The sequence below is a fragment of the Azolla caroliniana genome, unplaced genomic scaffold (assembly GCF_043228905.1).
Source record: "Azolla caroliniana isolate FFs.n. ecotype wild unplaced genomic scaffold, voAzoCaro1.0.p SCAF_11, whole genome shotgun sequence".
NCBI classification, from domain to species: Eukaryota; Viridiplantae; Streptophyta; class Polypodiopsida; order Salviniales; family Salviniaceae; genus Azolla; species Azolla caroliniana.
In genome coordinates, this window is record NW_028230446.1 from 20996368 (window position 1) to 21013887 (window position 17520).

The following is a 17520-nucleotide window of genomic DNA, read 5'->3' on the forward strand; positions in this document are numbered from 1 at the left end:
CAATATAAAAATGTCAGATTAAACGGACAGTTAAATAGTAATAATATATGAACAAAACAATGTTATACCCTGTTTGACTCCACGATTGTACTCCTTCCGATTGTTGAGAGAAACTTTACCCGAGGTTTCCTTTCCCCATACATATAAAAACAGTTGCAAATTTATGATCAATTTAGTAGAAATTTATCTAACTCTGAGAGATTTTGTTCCCTTGAATGAAATATTTCCACTCATCAAGTTGAAAAAATATCATCGCCATTTAAAGCGAGAGATGGAACCATTTTTCCCGAGCAATGCTCCTGTCAATACAACTCCTGATTGATTTAGCATTACATTATCCACAGGAGGGTCTAGCGATAATAATCAAAGCTCTTCAGAAACAGAAAAATGAAAAAGAGACAACAAGGCACAAAAGCAACGTAGCTCTTTTTCGTCTCTCCCAACCTCTTCAGTGACAAAGATTACAAAAGGATTTGTCTTGTTTTCTTGTTGTATCTTTTTTCTTCCGTTGTCTATTCTAAGGTTCGACATTCAGCTATTTATTATCAAGTCGTTGCAAAAACATTTTGCTGGCTTCATAAGTCGACCAACAGATAGCAGCAGCCGGAGTGTGAAATAGTACTCTCGGCTTTAGGCCCCTCAAAAGGGCTCGCATTCCCTCTTTCTCTACAATTCTCCTTGTTGCATTCACTATTGAACCACTCGTAAATCGCTCAGCACCATTAACTCCCTACAATCACAAGGTCAGATATTCTATAAATAATCTAAAACTGATTAAGAAGAGAATATACGTAGCTTAAAACAAAAACAAGATTAAAGCATCAAATTTTCCAACCGTCGTCTCCTTTACCAGATGTAAATGAAAAACTAGATAAACTAACAAATTTGAATCGTCCTAATAAGACCACATTTCAATAAAAACTAGCCAAATCATAAAATTAGCATCTGTCTAAGAAGCTCATTTTCTAAAAAAAATCCAAAAAAACGATACTACATTAGTATTAAGAAACGCCCTAAGGCTATACATACAAGATGTACCTTTCAGTAATGAGCCCCTTTTCTAAATTCTAACTGTCAGCTTAAATATATGCCTCTGTCCCAGGTGGCATGAAACTCCAACCATTTGAGCTTCGCCTGTTGCATATTACCTTTTATATTATCCAAAGAACCTCTGAGATTACGCACAATCTCTATCCAAATCCCAGAAATTATATTGGGCAGGTCTTGCAGTCACATTTTGAAATAGCTTCAAACATCAACCCTTCCAAACATACAACTGTAAAATTCTATTTTTTAAAAGCATATGTTTCCTTTTTATTTATACACCATTCCCATTAGCAGAAGTAGCTTCATTTCTTTTGTGTCTGGTCATGTGCTTCATACAACAATAAAAGTGTTTAGATGATCGACAAAATAAGTTTAGTTGTATAAAAACAAAACAGAATTTCCTACATTAGGTTGTACTGAGGCTCACTATCCTCAGTGAAGACTTCTAGAGGGTTGTATTTGTTAGAGAGTAAAAGAATTATGAAAATTCTAAATCTCTATGGATGATGGCCCCAAAGTCCTGTGGCCATCAGGTATATATTTAAAGATTTTAAAATTTTAAGATGTGCTTCAAAAAACTTGTTAGAATCAACCAGCATGACCTGAACCCAATGATATGACTATAATACGGTTAACCGTTAATTACATTTACAAGTGCATGTGCTTTGGCAGTCAAATTAATTCTCTCCCAAAGAAATTCATTGGAGGCATTACAATGGCCTAATCACGAGGTGGATCCTGTGCACATGTTCTGATCACATGATACACCTCTTGATACATGCATATTGCTTTCTGCAAAAAGATAAGAACATTTTAATGCTCTTCATGCTCAATTCTTAAAGAAATGGAAAAACATAATTTAGAGCTTGTCAATCTTAAATGATTGAGGAGCTTCGAGTCATCTGATATAGGTAATGAAATCGGTTCCATGAACCTATACCATGAATAGAATTTATTTACTTCATTCTCTATAGACAACTAATAAATCCTGCAAGAACTGGAAGTTTAAATTGGCATGCACAAGTCACATGATCAGCAAAGGAAAATGGCATTTTGAAGCATAGAGTCCCTTTGCCAGCAAAAATTATGTGTAAGTAGAGCTTGTGAAGAATGGAATTATGATTATCCAACTTATAAAAATCTATACTAAAGAACAGAGAGATAGGATTTTATTTGCAATTTCCCCCAACAATTGTAAACTCCTTGCTAGCATATCTGTAACCTTAAAAGCAAACCATCATCCCACTATGATCAGCTTTGTTGTAGGTTTTATGCACCCATTTTATTACACCTATATGGTGACATTGAAAACGATTTACATGTTACTTGTTTTAGCATTCATTGTGTTATGTACGCATAACATAGGTGAGATTAGGTCACTAATATTTACAAAACATAAGTGAAGGGTATGTTCACTAATGTTAGAAAGGGATTAATGTGATTAGATAGAGGGAATGATAGGTGCACACACTATCATGATCTTGACAACCAATGAATGGTGAATTGTTTGGAAAAGCACGTTAATTCAAGGGGCCTCAGAAGAAGTATAAACATGAGGCTTACCACCCTCATAAGACACATTCCATTGGAAGGCTGATGTCTTCAATTGTGTTACCTCTTCCAAGGTACTAGTCATCCTAATATCCGTCACTATGGGACGTCCTAATATCCGTCAGTATAGGATGTCGGTGATAGGTTGGCTATGTCTTGATCATAGCTCGGGGGTGCTCAGGAGGATCGGATTCTTCTATCCAATGTACTCACTTTTTTCTATTTTAATATCTTCTATTGATTACTAAGATATTATTAACACTCTAGCACTATAGGATTCAATTTTAAATATGAATAGGGCCTCTATGTGAAACTTGTTTCTCTGAAAGTATTCAATTGCTTTCTAGCTTTTTTACTCCAAGGGATTTGATTTGCATTTTTTATTGATTCATTTCATTGCTTCATGTAAACACTTTTCTCTCCTTTCCATTAAAAGTTACAAACACAAACATTCTTAATCTTTACACCACTTGGAATCAGGGTGAGTAGCTTCCTTCCTTATTTTTAACATACACAGTTCTTCCCTAGTTTGTTTGCACCAACATAAATGAACAATTGAAATGAAAAACATCAAACTATAACGACCATAACCTAATATGTATTGAAAGCATATAGAATATGATGCGTAAAGTGATCATAAATTTCTCAGAAAAAATAGTGAATGTTCAAAGTATATACAATACAATATGTAAACTGAAGATGAGATACCTGGCATTGTAATCGTGTCTTCACAACATCCATTGGAGTAGTAACTGCACTGGCAAGGGCCCCTGCAGCACCACCTGCCGTAAGATGAACTACTAAGTTCTCTTCGTCTGTGTTTTCTGGCCACACATTTTTCAAGCCCTTTTTTGCCGCTTCATAAGTCGAGAAATGGGTTGCTGTGAATGGCGCATTCATAATCAGGGTTGTCCGATATGATGCGTAGAACGCTCTCAACCCTTCTTCTTTAAAAATCCTCCCTACGCAATCAACCACACCCCTATAATGATTACCTGAGAGTTGCAACCTTTGCTTAACAACATCCATCGGGGTAAGGACAATATCACTAGACATGGTGGCGAAAACACCTGCAGCACCATGAGCTAATGGATGATGACCTTCTGAGTTACCACCGAATTTCTCTTTACATATCTCATAAACAGCAAAATAAACAGCATGAGAAGGTCCCGCTCCCAGGCCCATAGCTCCAATACCTCTGTATAAACCTATTGGACCTTCCGTTTTCACTATCCAAGCCAAAGTTCTACTAATTGATGTGTATGAGGAACCTCCAGATTCTGCTACCATTTGCATTCGTGTTTTTAACGTGTCAACAGGAAACATGGCCATATGTTCTACCATCCCAGCTATGGAACCTGCTATCATGTAGTTTGTGAAGTTGTTTGTTCCTTCTTCATTGCGTTGTTGATGTTGGTGTTGATGATGATGATGACGATGATCCGTTATAGATTCAGTACTCCCTCCCTGTGGAAGATGTAGAATCCTTTCTGGAAGCTCTGCTACCACTGCTGCTGCTGCTGCTGCTGTTTCCATCATGGAAACGCAGAGCAGAGACGGTGATCGACGGGTGAGTGTGAACAGAAAATTCTCAAGATGAAAACCCTAATTTTGATCGCAGAGAAAGAAAGAGAGAGAGAGAGGAGGAGGAGAAGGAAGGAAGGAAGGAAGGAAGGGGCATAATTTATGAATAATGAATGCCGTGGAAGAAGCAGGTAAATATTGTATCTCGTTTCTTTCTTCTCTTCTCTGTTCTTGTCTCCCTTCTCTTCTCTTCTCTCCTCTCGCGCGCAACCACACACACAGAGACAGAGACAGAGACAGAGACAGAGACAGAGACAGAAGAGAAGAGAAGAGAAGAGAAGAGATCTCTTCTCGTCTTCCTCTTCTTCGTCTTCGTCTTCGTCTTCTGGGGATGCCTTGAGTGGGTTTGTGGACAATGCTACTCTGCTTTCTTTCTCTCCATATGCATGTATGCATGTCTTATTATGCTATGTTTATGTATGTTTGTATGCATGTATGCATGTCTTATTATGCTATGTTTATGTATGTTTGTATGCATGCATGCATGTATGTATGTATGTATGTATGTATGTATGTATGCTCGTGACTAACTACTACCAAAAATTTAAGAGGGCAAAGTGAGCGAATCGCGGGCGTGGACGGTGCAGGTCACATCGCTGATGGCGCGTTCGATCTCCACCGTCCAATGTGGATAAAAAGCTGCCAATGTTTGTCACTAGGAGCCCAACTCTGTCACAAGGAGCCTCGTTGTCTGATAACCTCTACCACCAAGAGCCCGACCGACTCAGGGCAGGAGCCCGACTTAGAAACAAACATCAATAACTCCAAAAAATGGTAAGTGTACAACAAATATTTGCCATGAAAATTATCATAAAATTACTCAAAAAAACCTAAGCTTCCAATTGCTCAAAACCTGAAACTTAAAACTCAAAAATCACACAAAGTTATATTTCTAAGCTTCAAATAACAAATCAACTTAAAGATTCAAATAACAAGTCTTACATAAAATATTAAAACGTCAAATGTTTGTCTCTTCGACTCGTTCTACCTCTACCTCCACTTCTATTTTTGCATTATGGTCCATATGCATTTGGGTCACGTGATCTATAAAAGGCAATGAGCCACATAAATGTGGCATATGCCTCTCAATAATCATTCGGATACCGAGTAAATGCTTACATTTACTCGCAAGGTCTTGTCAATCACAATATGAGCATTGGAGTGAGACATTATACCATAGAGTGGGAGTCGCCATGCTCAAGATTATAAACCAATATCAGGCCTCGTTCACAATTTGCATTGTGGACGTATCGGCAACATACCTTTTCAATTTTCTCTTCGTCTCTTTAAGTCGAGACCTTTGATCCCTACAATTTGCACGGAGTGCAAACTGACCACTCTCACAAATTTCTTGTCGTTGCTTGTACCACTCTATGATCGTTCCTCCGATGCAAGTGCCAGTTTCACTATCCCTGATTAATACATGCACAAGGTCAGTAATTGATCGGTTTATTCTTCCTCTCAAGGCAGTATACTTGATAGATAAAGTACCAATGTCTTTCCACGATATTGGTAGTGTCAAGGTGTCCATAGTTGAACATTCTACCAAACTTGGGCCAGAGTTTCCTCCGCACACATGTCAAACCACACCATCCTCCTTCTGTATATTGCCAAACATTGGGCTTGTTTACATATTCTACCTTTAACTCCTCACACATCGCATTGAATAAAGATTCAGTAATGCATTGCGTCAATTGGCACATTTGTTGATAAAGATGGCTTCTCTCAGTTGCACTTACTTTTGGAAACAAGTTGTCCACCCATGACTTTTTGGCGAGAAATTGACAAAACAAAAGTCGATAATGTGTTTGCGACCGTTGCCCATTTACAACAATCCAAGATTGACAGTCTGTTGCAACCACATTAATTATGGCATTATATGATGTCCAACATTTATCAATCACTATCGCATTTGGCGTCATCGTGGGCATCCTTGTGAATATGACTCTCAAACAAGTTTTTAATACGTCATTTGAGATCTAGACCCTAAATCCTTCCTTTATTTGTTGCCTTAATAAGGTCTCAATACGAGTAAAATAAACACATTGTAGTAGATATAGAACAATTGATTGTAGAGTTCGTTTTATTTGTGATTACTGCCTTTCTCTTTGCCCTTAGATAATGTCACATGGTAGTGGATTCTAGAACTATCAATTGAAAAGGTGATTTCTTCTTGTTCATAGACAAGGTGGAGCATTGTTGCTTTATTTGTTCCAATAACAACTCTATTCAAAAGGATGTAGAAATATTTTGATGCATTAGAGGTGTGATATATTGATAGGCAAATCATTTTGTTTGTAAATTTTTAAGGGCCTGATTGTTTGAACGTATAAAGGATATATTGATAAGCAAATGGTTTTGTTTGTAATATTTCAAGGGCCCAATGATTTGAGTCGAGTTATTTGTGACAAAGTCTGGTCAGAGCCGGGTTACTAGCAAGGCACACGCTTTTTTGGATAATGATTTGATAGTGTAGATCGCACATGCCTTTCGTAATGCGCCTTGCACCGCTCGTGACCGCGATTCCTTCACCAACACTCTTTATGATTTTGTAGCAAATACTCACAAGCGCTTGTATGTATGTGTGTGTGTGTGTGTGCACGTGGAGTGTCCTAGACTTTTGTTCTCACCGAACTTGTTGTTCCTAAAGCCTTTGTCACTTTCTTGCCTTCCCTCCATGTGTCACGGGTCCTATGATTGTTTCCCCTTCACAAGTATGTTTGCTATCATGTTTCCTTCTTCTAGTGCAATGGAGAACCACCCTAGAATTGTTTTTCTTCACCATATAGGTGTTTTATGAGTGAACCAACATGTGTTTGCATGTTACCTTCTTCTAGAGTGGCAAGATTCCTTGAGTTGTTTATCCTTGCTAATATATTTGTCAATGAGCTACTATGTTGTATTTTGCTCTCATAATGGTGGTGTAGAAGCAAATTGGTATGCATCCTTTATGTTTGTGTATGTGTTAACATGTGTCTTGTTTTGGTGTCAAGTCATTCTCATAACAATGGCTTAATAGTGTACCAAATTTACATATTTGTGAACATGTTTTTGTGTTCCCATGTTGCATTCTCATGGTCTCGAGTGTCCTAGAGTTGTTCTCTTTCTCAAAACGGGTGCTTATGAGTAAGTCATTTCATGTACACACACCACGTTCCCATCTTGTCTTCCCCATTATGTCTAGAATTCTAAAGATGTTTTCATTCTCGAAGTAAGTTTTGCTTACTATTAGTCAATTGGTCCAACGAATCGAAGGATACCCTTAAAATGTTGAGATTAAACCATCATGATAAATATTTCCTATTGATGTCTTCTCATGTTATCGTGGTTCCTGGAAAATTTTTCCTTCAAAAAGACAAATTTGCTTACTATCGGTCTATTGTTGTAAAGCCTTGGAGGATATTCTTAGAATCTTGAGATCAAACCATTATAATAAATGTTTTCTATTAATTTCCAAAGAAAAAATATGTACATTGAAGTCGTATTGGTGTTTGAATATACCAAAAGCTAGAGCTTGGTCCCAGAAGTCCATGATATAGTAAAGAAGGGATTTTGAAAAGTGAATAATAACTTTCACTACTATATTGCAAATATACAAAAATTGAGATGTAATCTAAATGTTTTGGATACTCGTCAATCACCCTTGGGGTTGAGTATATAGGCATGGTATGCATTTCTAGTAGGAAATTGTTTTGTTTTGGGAATAAAGGGCGGGCATGTACACATAATGAAGGAGCGTCAAGACATTTGACCATTCATGTTCGAGTGTACAAATCTTAGGTAATGGATGTAATGTATCATCATGTCTCACTTTATTACTTGATAGTGGGTGCATGTATTTCCCTACATCAATAATTTCTGAGCAACAATGACTCGTAAGGTCCCATAGGCTACAAACTCGCTTATAGTCTCAACCTTTTTTCACACACAGAATTAATGACAAATTAACTCGCCATATAACTGATGTTGAAATTTGGGAGTGGAAGATGAGAGAGTACTCAAGAAATTCTGGAATACTTGCAGGTTTGTCTTTTATTTACCATTGCTGGCCATATCCGTAAACTGCCCATGTGCCTGTGAGGACATCACCCTTCTTCTCACGGGATAGACCAGGGGCATTTGTGGAAATGCAGAGAAATAGACTCAGGGGCATTTTTTGGAAATACGTAGAATTAAATTCAGGGGCATTTATCGAGAGATAAAGAAAACTCAGGGTATTTGGAACTTGCTCTACCTCTGAAGAAGAAGAAGAAGAGGGGGAAGAAGTGATATACGATTTCTATAGATATTCATATGACTACTCTGAGCTCTCTACATACAGTCACGATGATTTTACAGAGGCATAATTTATGGTGCTTTGCCACACATATTGTGATTTTCTATATACGTACATGATGATTTGGGCAATATATATCTGATCATTACCCACATACAGTTATGGTGATTCTCCATATACAGATATGTTTATTTATATAGATTTAGTGAATTTTTTACGTACTTATATGATGATTTGGCCGACATATATCTGATCATTTGCAAACATAGGTTTCCTGTATTTCTCTACGCATACATATTGGTGATTTGAAACACACAGTGATAGTGATGTACAGATATGAAGATTCTACATATAAGTAGTTTTCTCTTATAAATAGCATAGCTTTTCACATTCAGATATGGTGGTTTTGTACATACAGAAACTGTAAACTTACAGCTGTAATTGATTTCTCAACTACAGAACATGGTAAAATTTTTCACATAACAATATGGTGATTTGAAACACACTGTAACAGTGATCTTCTGCTACGTACAAGACCAGTCATTTACAGGTTTGGGTGATTGATCACATACAGAAGTGGTGATTGTATAGAGATTTGATGATATTTCACATGCCGATATGGTGATTATAATGGAATGATGATAATTTGCTGCATATAATGTGGTGATTTTATAGAGAGTTGATGATTTTCCACATACAGCTGTTGTGGTGACAGTCACAAATACTGTAATGGATGAAGCCAATATTTCTTCTACAATCTCTCAATTCAGCATTTGTTGCAATAATTCCATTGAGAACCCCGTTTCCTTGCCCAATGATTATATAGTCTACCAGAGACTCAGTTCCAACCTCGAAACCTTAATTAATCCTTGCACTAACAATGACATATTCAGTGATGTAATTGTATGTGTATCGGGTCGATCTTTGCCACTTCATCGGAGCATCTTGGCTGCTCGGTCACCTTTTTTTATGTCTTTGTTCTCTTCTAAAGGCTTCATCGAATTGGCATCATCCACACCTATATCGAATTCGAATGTGGAATTGACAAGGCCAAAATTAGACTTGGCTTGCATCCTTAACACTTTCTCTCATCAGAATATTATTGGCAATGTAGGATTTGATGCTTTTTTCGCCATTATCGGATTTTTGTATTGTGGAAAACAATCTATTCCGGAAGTCAAATGCATCGATGAACAATGCTTACATGAAGCATGTGGGCCGAAAGTTAAGTTTGCTATAGAGATGCTTCATCTTTCATCGGTTTTTGACGTCCCAGAATTGAAGGACTACTGGAAGGTATGCAAGTATATTATATGACATCATAGAAACACATTTTTTTGTGATTGTTTTGTCTTTAGCTTGATATTATTACAAATAAATATACAATAGGATGATGTAGAAGTTTATAACAATGGAGATCTACCCCTTAATGATGAGTGGAAAGTTAGAGATCTATCATGCAAAAGGTTCATAGCATTTTGATGCTCTTCCTCAATTACCTTCCTCGCAATGGAGTGTTTAGTCAAGTGTTCTAGAGATTGAGATTGATGGTGTTCTCATCCTTCTCCTAGCAGTTACCGAAATTCCTTATCAGAAGGTTCTTGTGGGAAGCACCTTGCTCTATAACAATCGTTGTAAGCGCAAAATCACTACATGCAAAATTCTTGTTCCTACCCATAGTCTCCATGGACTTGGATGGGTCAGGGATGTGGGGAACATACCTCAGCAGGTACTTTGGAGGTAGTGTGAAGATGCTATAGAGAAAATGCAAAGAATATTTCCTAATATCTACATCAGCAACTAGGTGGTTTAAGTTTCATTTATCGAGAATGTGGAAACTCTGGATCTAGCATGTATAACATATGCAGCCGCACGCAAACGAGAGAGACATAAGAGTCCCTCTTGAATGCATGCACAGAGCCAAAATGAATACACTGTTCATGTCTATACAGACAGAAATTACTAGTGTCTCTATCATATTTTCTGTTGTATGATACATATTTTATGGTTTTTTCATCACATCAATGGATATCATCGATGCGTTTCACATCATCCCAAATTTGTATCATCGTCAACCCATCGTACTTTTTACAATCTACATTTAGCTGTAGAAACCAATAATATTAAAGGCCTTATCAAGTTATGCTTCCTTCCACGGCTCACCATCAAGAAGTTGTAAGAAGATCTTGTCTCATATGCACTTCAGCCAGGGATATTTAGTGGTCTTTTATACAAGACAGTAGCACATGGATGCCAGCTCAATGTGCGATTTATACTCTGTAATGGATTTATGCTGATGGATTTATAATGATGATGTCCACTCCATTCCATTTATCGCATCAAATTTATGGCTTTTGATTAGTTTGGTTAAGGTTTTGACCTACTCCATTATGTTGAATTCTTTGCAGCATTATCTTCAGAATATGGTAGGGAAGGCAGAAATAGATGATGTTGTTTCTGTTCTTCTCACAGCAAGACAGCACAAAGTAGCTCCCCTGTTGAGCTTAACTAAGCAGATGATTGCAGCCTCGAACATGGGCATCATTGATTTGCAGAAGCAACTTCCAGCTGAACTGGCTGATGACATTCTCGCCTCTCGGTCTAAGCTGCAACCTGAGGCAATAAATCCTACAAAAGATAAGGAATGCCAGAGAATTAGGAAAGCATTGGATTCAGATGACATTGAATTAGTACAGCTTCTCCTGAAAGAAGGTAGAGCAACCTTGGATGAGGCATATGCATTGCATTATGCAACTGCATATTGTGATCCACGTACAGTGAAGGACGTGTTAGAGATTGGGCTTGCCGATATAAATCTCAGGAATGATCGTGGATTCTCTGTGCTACATGTTGCAGCCATGCGCCGTGATCCGTTCATTTTAGTCGCTCTTCTTTCCAAAGGAGCTAATCCTTTTGGAACAACACCAGATGGGCGTACTGCACTTCAGTTATGCTCAAGGTTGACAAGAAGGTATAACGATGAGTCAAACATGGCAGATGCAGAACTGCAGAAGGAATGCCTTTCAGTGGAGATTCTCCATCAAGCCGGGATGAAGAACTTATTTGAAGATGAAGCATTCCCGCCCGCTGAAAATGAAAAGGATTTGTACAATAGATTGCTTTATCTCGAAAATAGGGGCAAGTATCTTCTTCTTTTTGGCTTACCACAACCATGTATAGGGTTTATGCCATTTTTAGCTTTATTTTCATCATTCTCCAACCTATTTTTATATCATATTTTCTTTTTCTTTCGCACTGCAAGTTTTAAATTCATAACAATATATTTCTTCACTGTGAGTTTTTTTTTACTGTCTTATTCGAAAGGATTCACTCTCAATTTTGTGCCAAATTGAGATGGAATGGGAACTAGTATTCTTATACTAATGACATTTCTCCCTTTTTTTGGAGAAAGATTTTGTCAACAAATTTCATCTAGATGCATATGAAATGGAAATAACAGAAATGTCTGCTGTTCCCCAGCCCACAAACAACATTTCTGGTAATCATGGCAAACATTTCGAAAGATTGTATATTATATATCTCAGGAATTTGAGCCACACAAAATACCTATAACTTGAACCTAACTTCTTTCAGAGTCTGCACAATACTCCTCAGGGCCTGCATATAAACATTCAACATATCATCAAGTGCCCTTATGGAACCATTGTGCCTTGCAATTTTTTTCAGAGATGTGGATAATTTTTTATATTGAAAAGTTAATTTGCACACAAAGATAGTGCTTCTGCTCAGAGTATATAATCTTTATGTACAGTAGTGAGAGGAACCAAAAATGGCTGTAGAATTCCCACCTAATTTATCCCATACGGAAAATGTCGGAACTGCACCATAATGTGCTCATTGTCCAAATTAGTGCTTCTTTGTTTGCATATTTTATGAGAATGTATGGAGGAGTTGAACTCCAGACCTTCTTCTCGAGTAATAACAATTAGGAAACATGTATGATCCTTCTTAGTCTTTTCTTTTAACAAGTTGTCAATTGATGTTGGAACCTGGGCTATTTTTACATGAAGATACTTTTTGGGTGAAGCATGCACATAAATCTGTGAGTTACTGACTGTTTTTTGTACCAACCCTTTTCAGTATTGGAAGGAATGTGTCTTCATATTTTGATGGGAATATAGAATTGAATTACGTAAAATCACTGTGTGGGTCTGCATCCTCAGATCAGACTTTGAAGGAGTCACCACCTTTCCCATTAGATCTTACTTTACAGGACTTTCAAGTATTGGATGGAATGTGTCTTCATATTTTGATGGGAACATTGAATTATGTAAAATCTGTAGGTCTGCATCCTCAGATCAGACTTTCAAGGAGTCACCCTCTTTCCCATTAGACCTTACTTTACAGGTTCTGTGACAATTTGAATTTTTTTCCCTATCAAGGAATTACTAGCTTACCTGGGGTGCTGTATGCATTTATGCTCGGACCGGAGGTGTTACGGATTGTTAGATGATGTGTCACTTATCCAAAATATCCCTTTATGGAAGGTTAAAGTTGTCGCGGTACTTTCCAAAATGTCAGTATCTGGAATGTTTCTTAATGTTATAGTGCTTGTGGTTTTGGCTTGAACAATATTAATTGAATCTTGGATCAGTTTTTCTACCTTTCATATGCATGAAATTCTTGCTTTGTTTAATACTTGTCATTCTCGATCACTGTCTCAAGCATATGCTGTTAAGCCTTCTTGCTTAGACACAATTTCCTGGCCTAAAATATCTGTTGAGCCTTCTCAGCTAGATACCCACTGCATATGGCCTCTCAGGCACATGCTGTCAAAACTTCTCACACCATATACATGTTCTTTTACTTTGCTATCTAGTAACATGAGCACTTGGTACCTGTTATTTTCTGTAATTTAATTTTTATGGAAGCTTATGAAAATTTCTTCCTGCATGCAGTGGCAGTTGCACGGTTGCTTTTTCCGCAAGAAGTAAAACTGGTCACAGGAATTTCACATTTGGAGTCTACCTCAGAGTTTACGGGGTCTGTGGTCTCTCACGCTGACATGCTGAAAGAGGGCAAAGTGGATCTAAATAAAACTCCTGCTAATATCCCTGTGATGAACGAGTCTCTTCTGAAGAGAGTTGAAGCTCTCCGGAGGACTGGTAATTTTTTATTTGATCTATTTAAACCAGCTTCTCTATCTAAATCATTTTCACTTGCTGAATCAAACTCTCTATAAATGAATTGGTGGGTGTTAGAGTGAGGGAGCGAGAGAGGAAATGAAAGTGATGTGATGTGATCTCAACATTGACAAAAATGATTTATGAGAGCAAAAGTATTACCATCATCTGGTAAAGGATACAATAGGTGACTAATAACACAATTGACGTTCCAAGATAAGGTTGTAGTATGACTACATACTCATGGTGTAGAGAATATGGGGTCTATAAACATCCATCATTTTCCCCAGTTCAAGGCCTCTTGAAATACACCTGGGAAGATATTGTATAAACATCATACTAATCCAATATGTGTGGAAGGGAGGCTGTCTATTATACTAAAACCATGCAATTCAAACTGAGATGTACCTAAACTAGATAGCAAAACTGAGATGTACTTAAACTAAAATGGTGTCTTATTCATTAGCACAAGCGGGCATTTCTAGCTCAGTTGGAGAGAGATATGTACCAGTTGCTTATATTTCAAGAGTACAAGGATGGATTAACACTAATAGCCACACTCTCTGTCTCCCCATATCACCCTCTAGGATACATGAGGGGGTATGCAACTACTTTGTATGATGTAACTGAGCAGCCAACTCTACCAGATCCATTAGTGGATTGCCCTTCCCAAGTAATAGGTTGCAATCAGTGTCCTGTGGTCATTATTCTTCCAATTCAAGTTTCTTCAGTGCAGAGATAACTCAGGAAGCTAGTGACAGATTATGCACAGGGAGGGCATGAGTATATTGTGGACATCTTAACTTGTGGCTATTTTATGCACGTCACACTGACCATTCTCCATGAAGTAGGAGCCTAGAGACTGAGTCTTCAGAAGGCATATAATTCAAAAGATTTGGAGAGACCTCTAGTCTCGGTGATTACTTGCATGATATGGAGCAAAGCATTTGTGCCCCATGGTATAATTCGAGTGGAGATGGGAGCAGTCCCAATAGTCACCGGTGCATTATTCCGATCAGTGATCTGTATCCAATGACTTTGGGAGCTCCCAAAGCGAAGGTACTGAGTGTTGGAACTTATGTCATCAAAACAACTTGTGGAACATGGTGATAATCATTGTTGGTTGAAACACAACATACGAACAATGATTATCTCCGTATTTTGAGTAAAATAAATGCACTACGCTCGTTCCAATATTCCTTGGGTTGTCCCCATCTAAACAATGACCAAAGTGGAAAAAACAGAGTGATCTGAGCTGATATTACCGAGTTCGGGATTTGAGTCAAATAAATGCACTACGCTCGTTCCAATATACCTTGGGGTGTTCGCATCTAAACAATGAGCAAAGTGGAAAAAATAGAGTGATCTGAGCTGATATTACCGAGTTCGGGGTTTGAGTCAAATAAATGCACTACGCTCGGTCCAATATACCTTGGGGTGTCCCCATCTAAACCATCATGGAATGGAAAAAATAGAGTGATCTGAGCTGATATTACCGAGTTCGGGGTTTGAGTCAAATAAATGCACTACGCTCGTTCCAATATACCTTGGGGTGTCCCCATGTGTTGCATAGTGTGATAGGGCAGTTGTGGAGTTCTTCACATTAGTTAGAGATTGAGGTAGGCAAATATACATCCCACACCTATGGAAGAAAGAATCTGCGAATTGTGCCATCTCGGAGTGGTACTGTACTGTTTTTATTGAAATAAGAGGGAGATATCATTTCCTCTTTAAGCATGGGTTTGGCCGAGTGTGGAAGGTTATGGAATATGATGGCCAACAATGCTTGGGACTGTTCTTGCTAGAACTCAAAAGACACCGGGGGAAGTTGTTGAACAACAATTCAACCCCACAAGCTCATCAACAAACCTCAATTACAACTTTCTTTAACTCCATCACTCATGTTACAAGTCAATCAATGGCTACACAAGATGTTTCCCGACCAAGACATTGCGACGGCGTTACAATGTAGATCAAGCAATAACAATGACATGAACACATGCCCCAATCTCATGGACCACGGCTTCACTTCCCTTGTTGTTGATAGATAAAGGCCATTATCTCTCACATCACAGGTGCTTTCCTTGCTTTGGAGATCTCTCTATTCTAGATCAACTATGCTAGAGATCTTTTGAATGCAAATTACAATCTATCTGACATGAGAATCTTACATTTACAGATAACGTGATTCTTTAGTTATTTTTATTTTTATTTACCTTTTCGATTAGGAATGTTTATTCTGGTTTGTTGTACATTTTAAGTACAAACTAAAGCTATTATCGCCTGACATTGAAGATGTTATGGGCATGACCATATAATATCCCGTGGTGAGAATTTACCGTAGTATTCTATACACGTGGATAAGGGTAAGAATACTACGGTAAATTCTCACCACGGGATATTATATGGTCATGCCCGTAATAGAAGATATTGCCCTCTCTTCAGAGACCTCTCCATCTTGGATTGGCCTATGTTAGAGATCTTTCTAAAGCAGAAATTTTAGTTCATCTAAGCTCAGAATGTTAAAGCTTAAAGAACAAGATTATCTGGTGGCTTGGGCTCTTTTTGTCTCTTCTCAGATATGAAAGAATCTACATAGAAAATAGTTTGTTTTCAGCTCACTTTCTATCTTTCTTTGTAACATGGGTAGAGAATTGAAAACCTATCAGCTTTATGTATAGATTTGCTAATGCATTTCTTGCTTTTGTGTGAGTCACGACTATTTTACTTTTATTTTAGTTTGTCTCAAAGATGAGTCAGCGTTTTATCCGTTCTGTGGGGTTTTGTCTCTCATTTAGGTTTCCCATCTGCAATGTAATGTATTACAAAAGAAATGTATGCATGTATATATAATACTCTGTGCACATGTAACATACAATGTATACATATACATTAAAGATAGATATATTTTTACTGATACATGGGAGACCGATATGATCTATGGGACAGGGCTGAGTTCATGGCAAGGATTGAACTCAGGTTCAATCAATTTTATCAACTCAACACACACACACAGAGGCTTTAATTAATTTTTAACTTGGGAAGTTTTTTTTTCAGTTGTAATAGGTAGGAAGATGTTTCCTCGGGTAACAGCAATGCTAAACAATTTTGTGGAGGATGACTCGTTGGAAATTGGTATGGAAATAACTATGGAAAGTGGAGAGGAGCAGACAACCATGGAAAGTGGAGAGGAGCAGACAACCAGAAAGCGGCGTTATCATGAGCTAAAAGAAGTGCTAGAAGAGGCATTTCGGAAAGATGTTGCTGCAATGGAAAGAAATAAGCCGAGCAGGAAAAAATTGTCATGAAGGAATGTTTGTATATAATACTATAGAGCACTCAGCGCAGTAGAGTTGGCAAAAAACCTTCTTCCAACGGTGACTGAAAGGTGAAAAAAGAAGCCTCATCATCATCATCATCTGGTTCCCCACATTCAACCACATAACTTAGAATGGAAGTTTTTCGCATGCACACAAACTTAGATTCTGTTGATGAAAAGATTATGCAAATATTTTGCCAACAATGATTTAGAGTATAACCCTTGAAACTGTACTTCTTGTAAAGCAATAGGTGCACATAGAGTCAAAGTCAGGAAAGGGAGTATAAATTGTTTGACTTGAAGAGCATAGTGATCAAAAGGACTTTAAGCTAGGTTTTGATCCACGTTTGGAAGGGAAATTGGATTCTTGATATTTGTAGAGTATTTCAAGGGCTCTATGTTCCTCTTGACGTAATGATGCTATTATACACTGTCAAACATATATCAAACGATGTCATTGCTATAATTATGATCATTGTGGTAGAAAGTTGACCAGACATCAGCAAATTGAGGTAACACTACAATGAAATTTGACAACAGACACAAGGAAATTATTAACGCACTATTTCAACTCTACTCAAAGAAATTATTAACCTCAA

The 17520-nt window shown here is 37.7% G+C and overlaps 2 protein-coding genes across 3 annotated transcripts; one reads left to right on the plus strand and one right to left on the minus strand.

Moving 5' to 3' along the window:
• Window positions 1-5: 5 nt before the first annotated feature.
• On the minus strand, window positions 6-4320 carry LOC147858469 (uncharacterized). 2 transcript variants are annotated; one of them, XM_087328036.1, is made up of 2 exons: window positions 3307-4277; window positions 6-730 (listed from the first exon to the last, which is right to left on the minus strand). In XM_087328036.1, the coding sequence occupies exons 1-2, from the start codon at window positions 4135-4137 to the stop codon at window positions 536-538; spliced, it is 1026 nt and encodes a 341-aa protein (XP_087184162.1). In that variant the 5' UTR covers window positions 4138-4277; the 3' UTR covers window positions 6-535. The 2 variants fall into 2 exon arrangements, with proteins under 2 accessions (XP_087184162.1, XP_087184163.1); XM_087328037.1 differs by lacking the exon at window positions 6-730 and adding an exon at window positions 1693-1839 and having other exon boundaries at window positions 3307-4320.
• A 4615-nt stretch (window positions 4321-8935) lies between these two features.
• LOC147858470 (BTB/POZ domain and ankyrin repeat-containing protein NPR1-like) lies at window positions 8936-17362 on the plus strand. The gene is made up of 4 exons (XM_087327022.1): window positions 8936-9754; window positions 10867-11596; window positions 13378-13584; window positions 16660-17362. The coding sequence occupies exons 1-4, from the start codon at window positions 9188-9190 to the stop codon at window positions 16908-16910; spliced, it is 1755 nt and encodes a 584-aa protein (XP_087183148.1). The 5' UTR covers window positions 8936-9187; the 3' UTR covers window positions 16911-17362.
• Window positions 17363-17520: the final 158 nt, after the last annotated feature.

Coding starts and splice junctions, on each gene's coding strand:
- LOC147858469 (XM_087328036.1), bottom strand. CDS start 4,137: ATGATGGAAACAGCAGCAGCAGCAGCAGCAGTGGTAGCAGAGCTTCCA. Junction 731..3,306: donor AGACACGATTACAATGCCAG/GTATCTCATCTT, acceptor TTGTGATTGTAG/GGAGTTAATGGTGCTGAGCG.
- LOC147858470 (XM_087327022.1), top strand. CDS start 9,188: ATGGATGAAGCCAATATTTCTTCTACAATCTCTCAATTCAGCATTTGT. Junction 11,597..13,377: donor GCTTTATCTCGAAAATAGGG/GCAAGTATCTTC, acceptor TCCTGCATGCAG/TGGCAGTTGCACGGTTGCTT. Junction 13,585..16,659: donor TGAAGCTCTCCGGAGGACTG/GTAATTTTTTAT, acceptor TTTTTTTTTCAG/TTGTAATAGGTAGGAAGATG.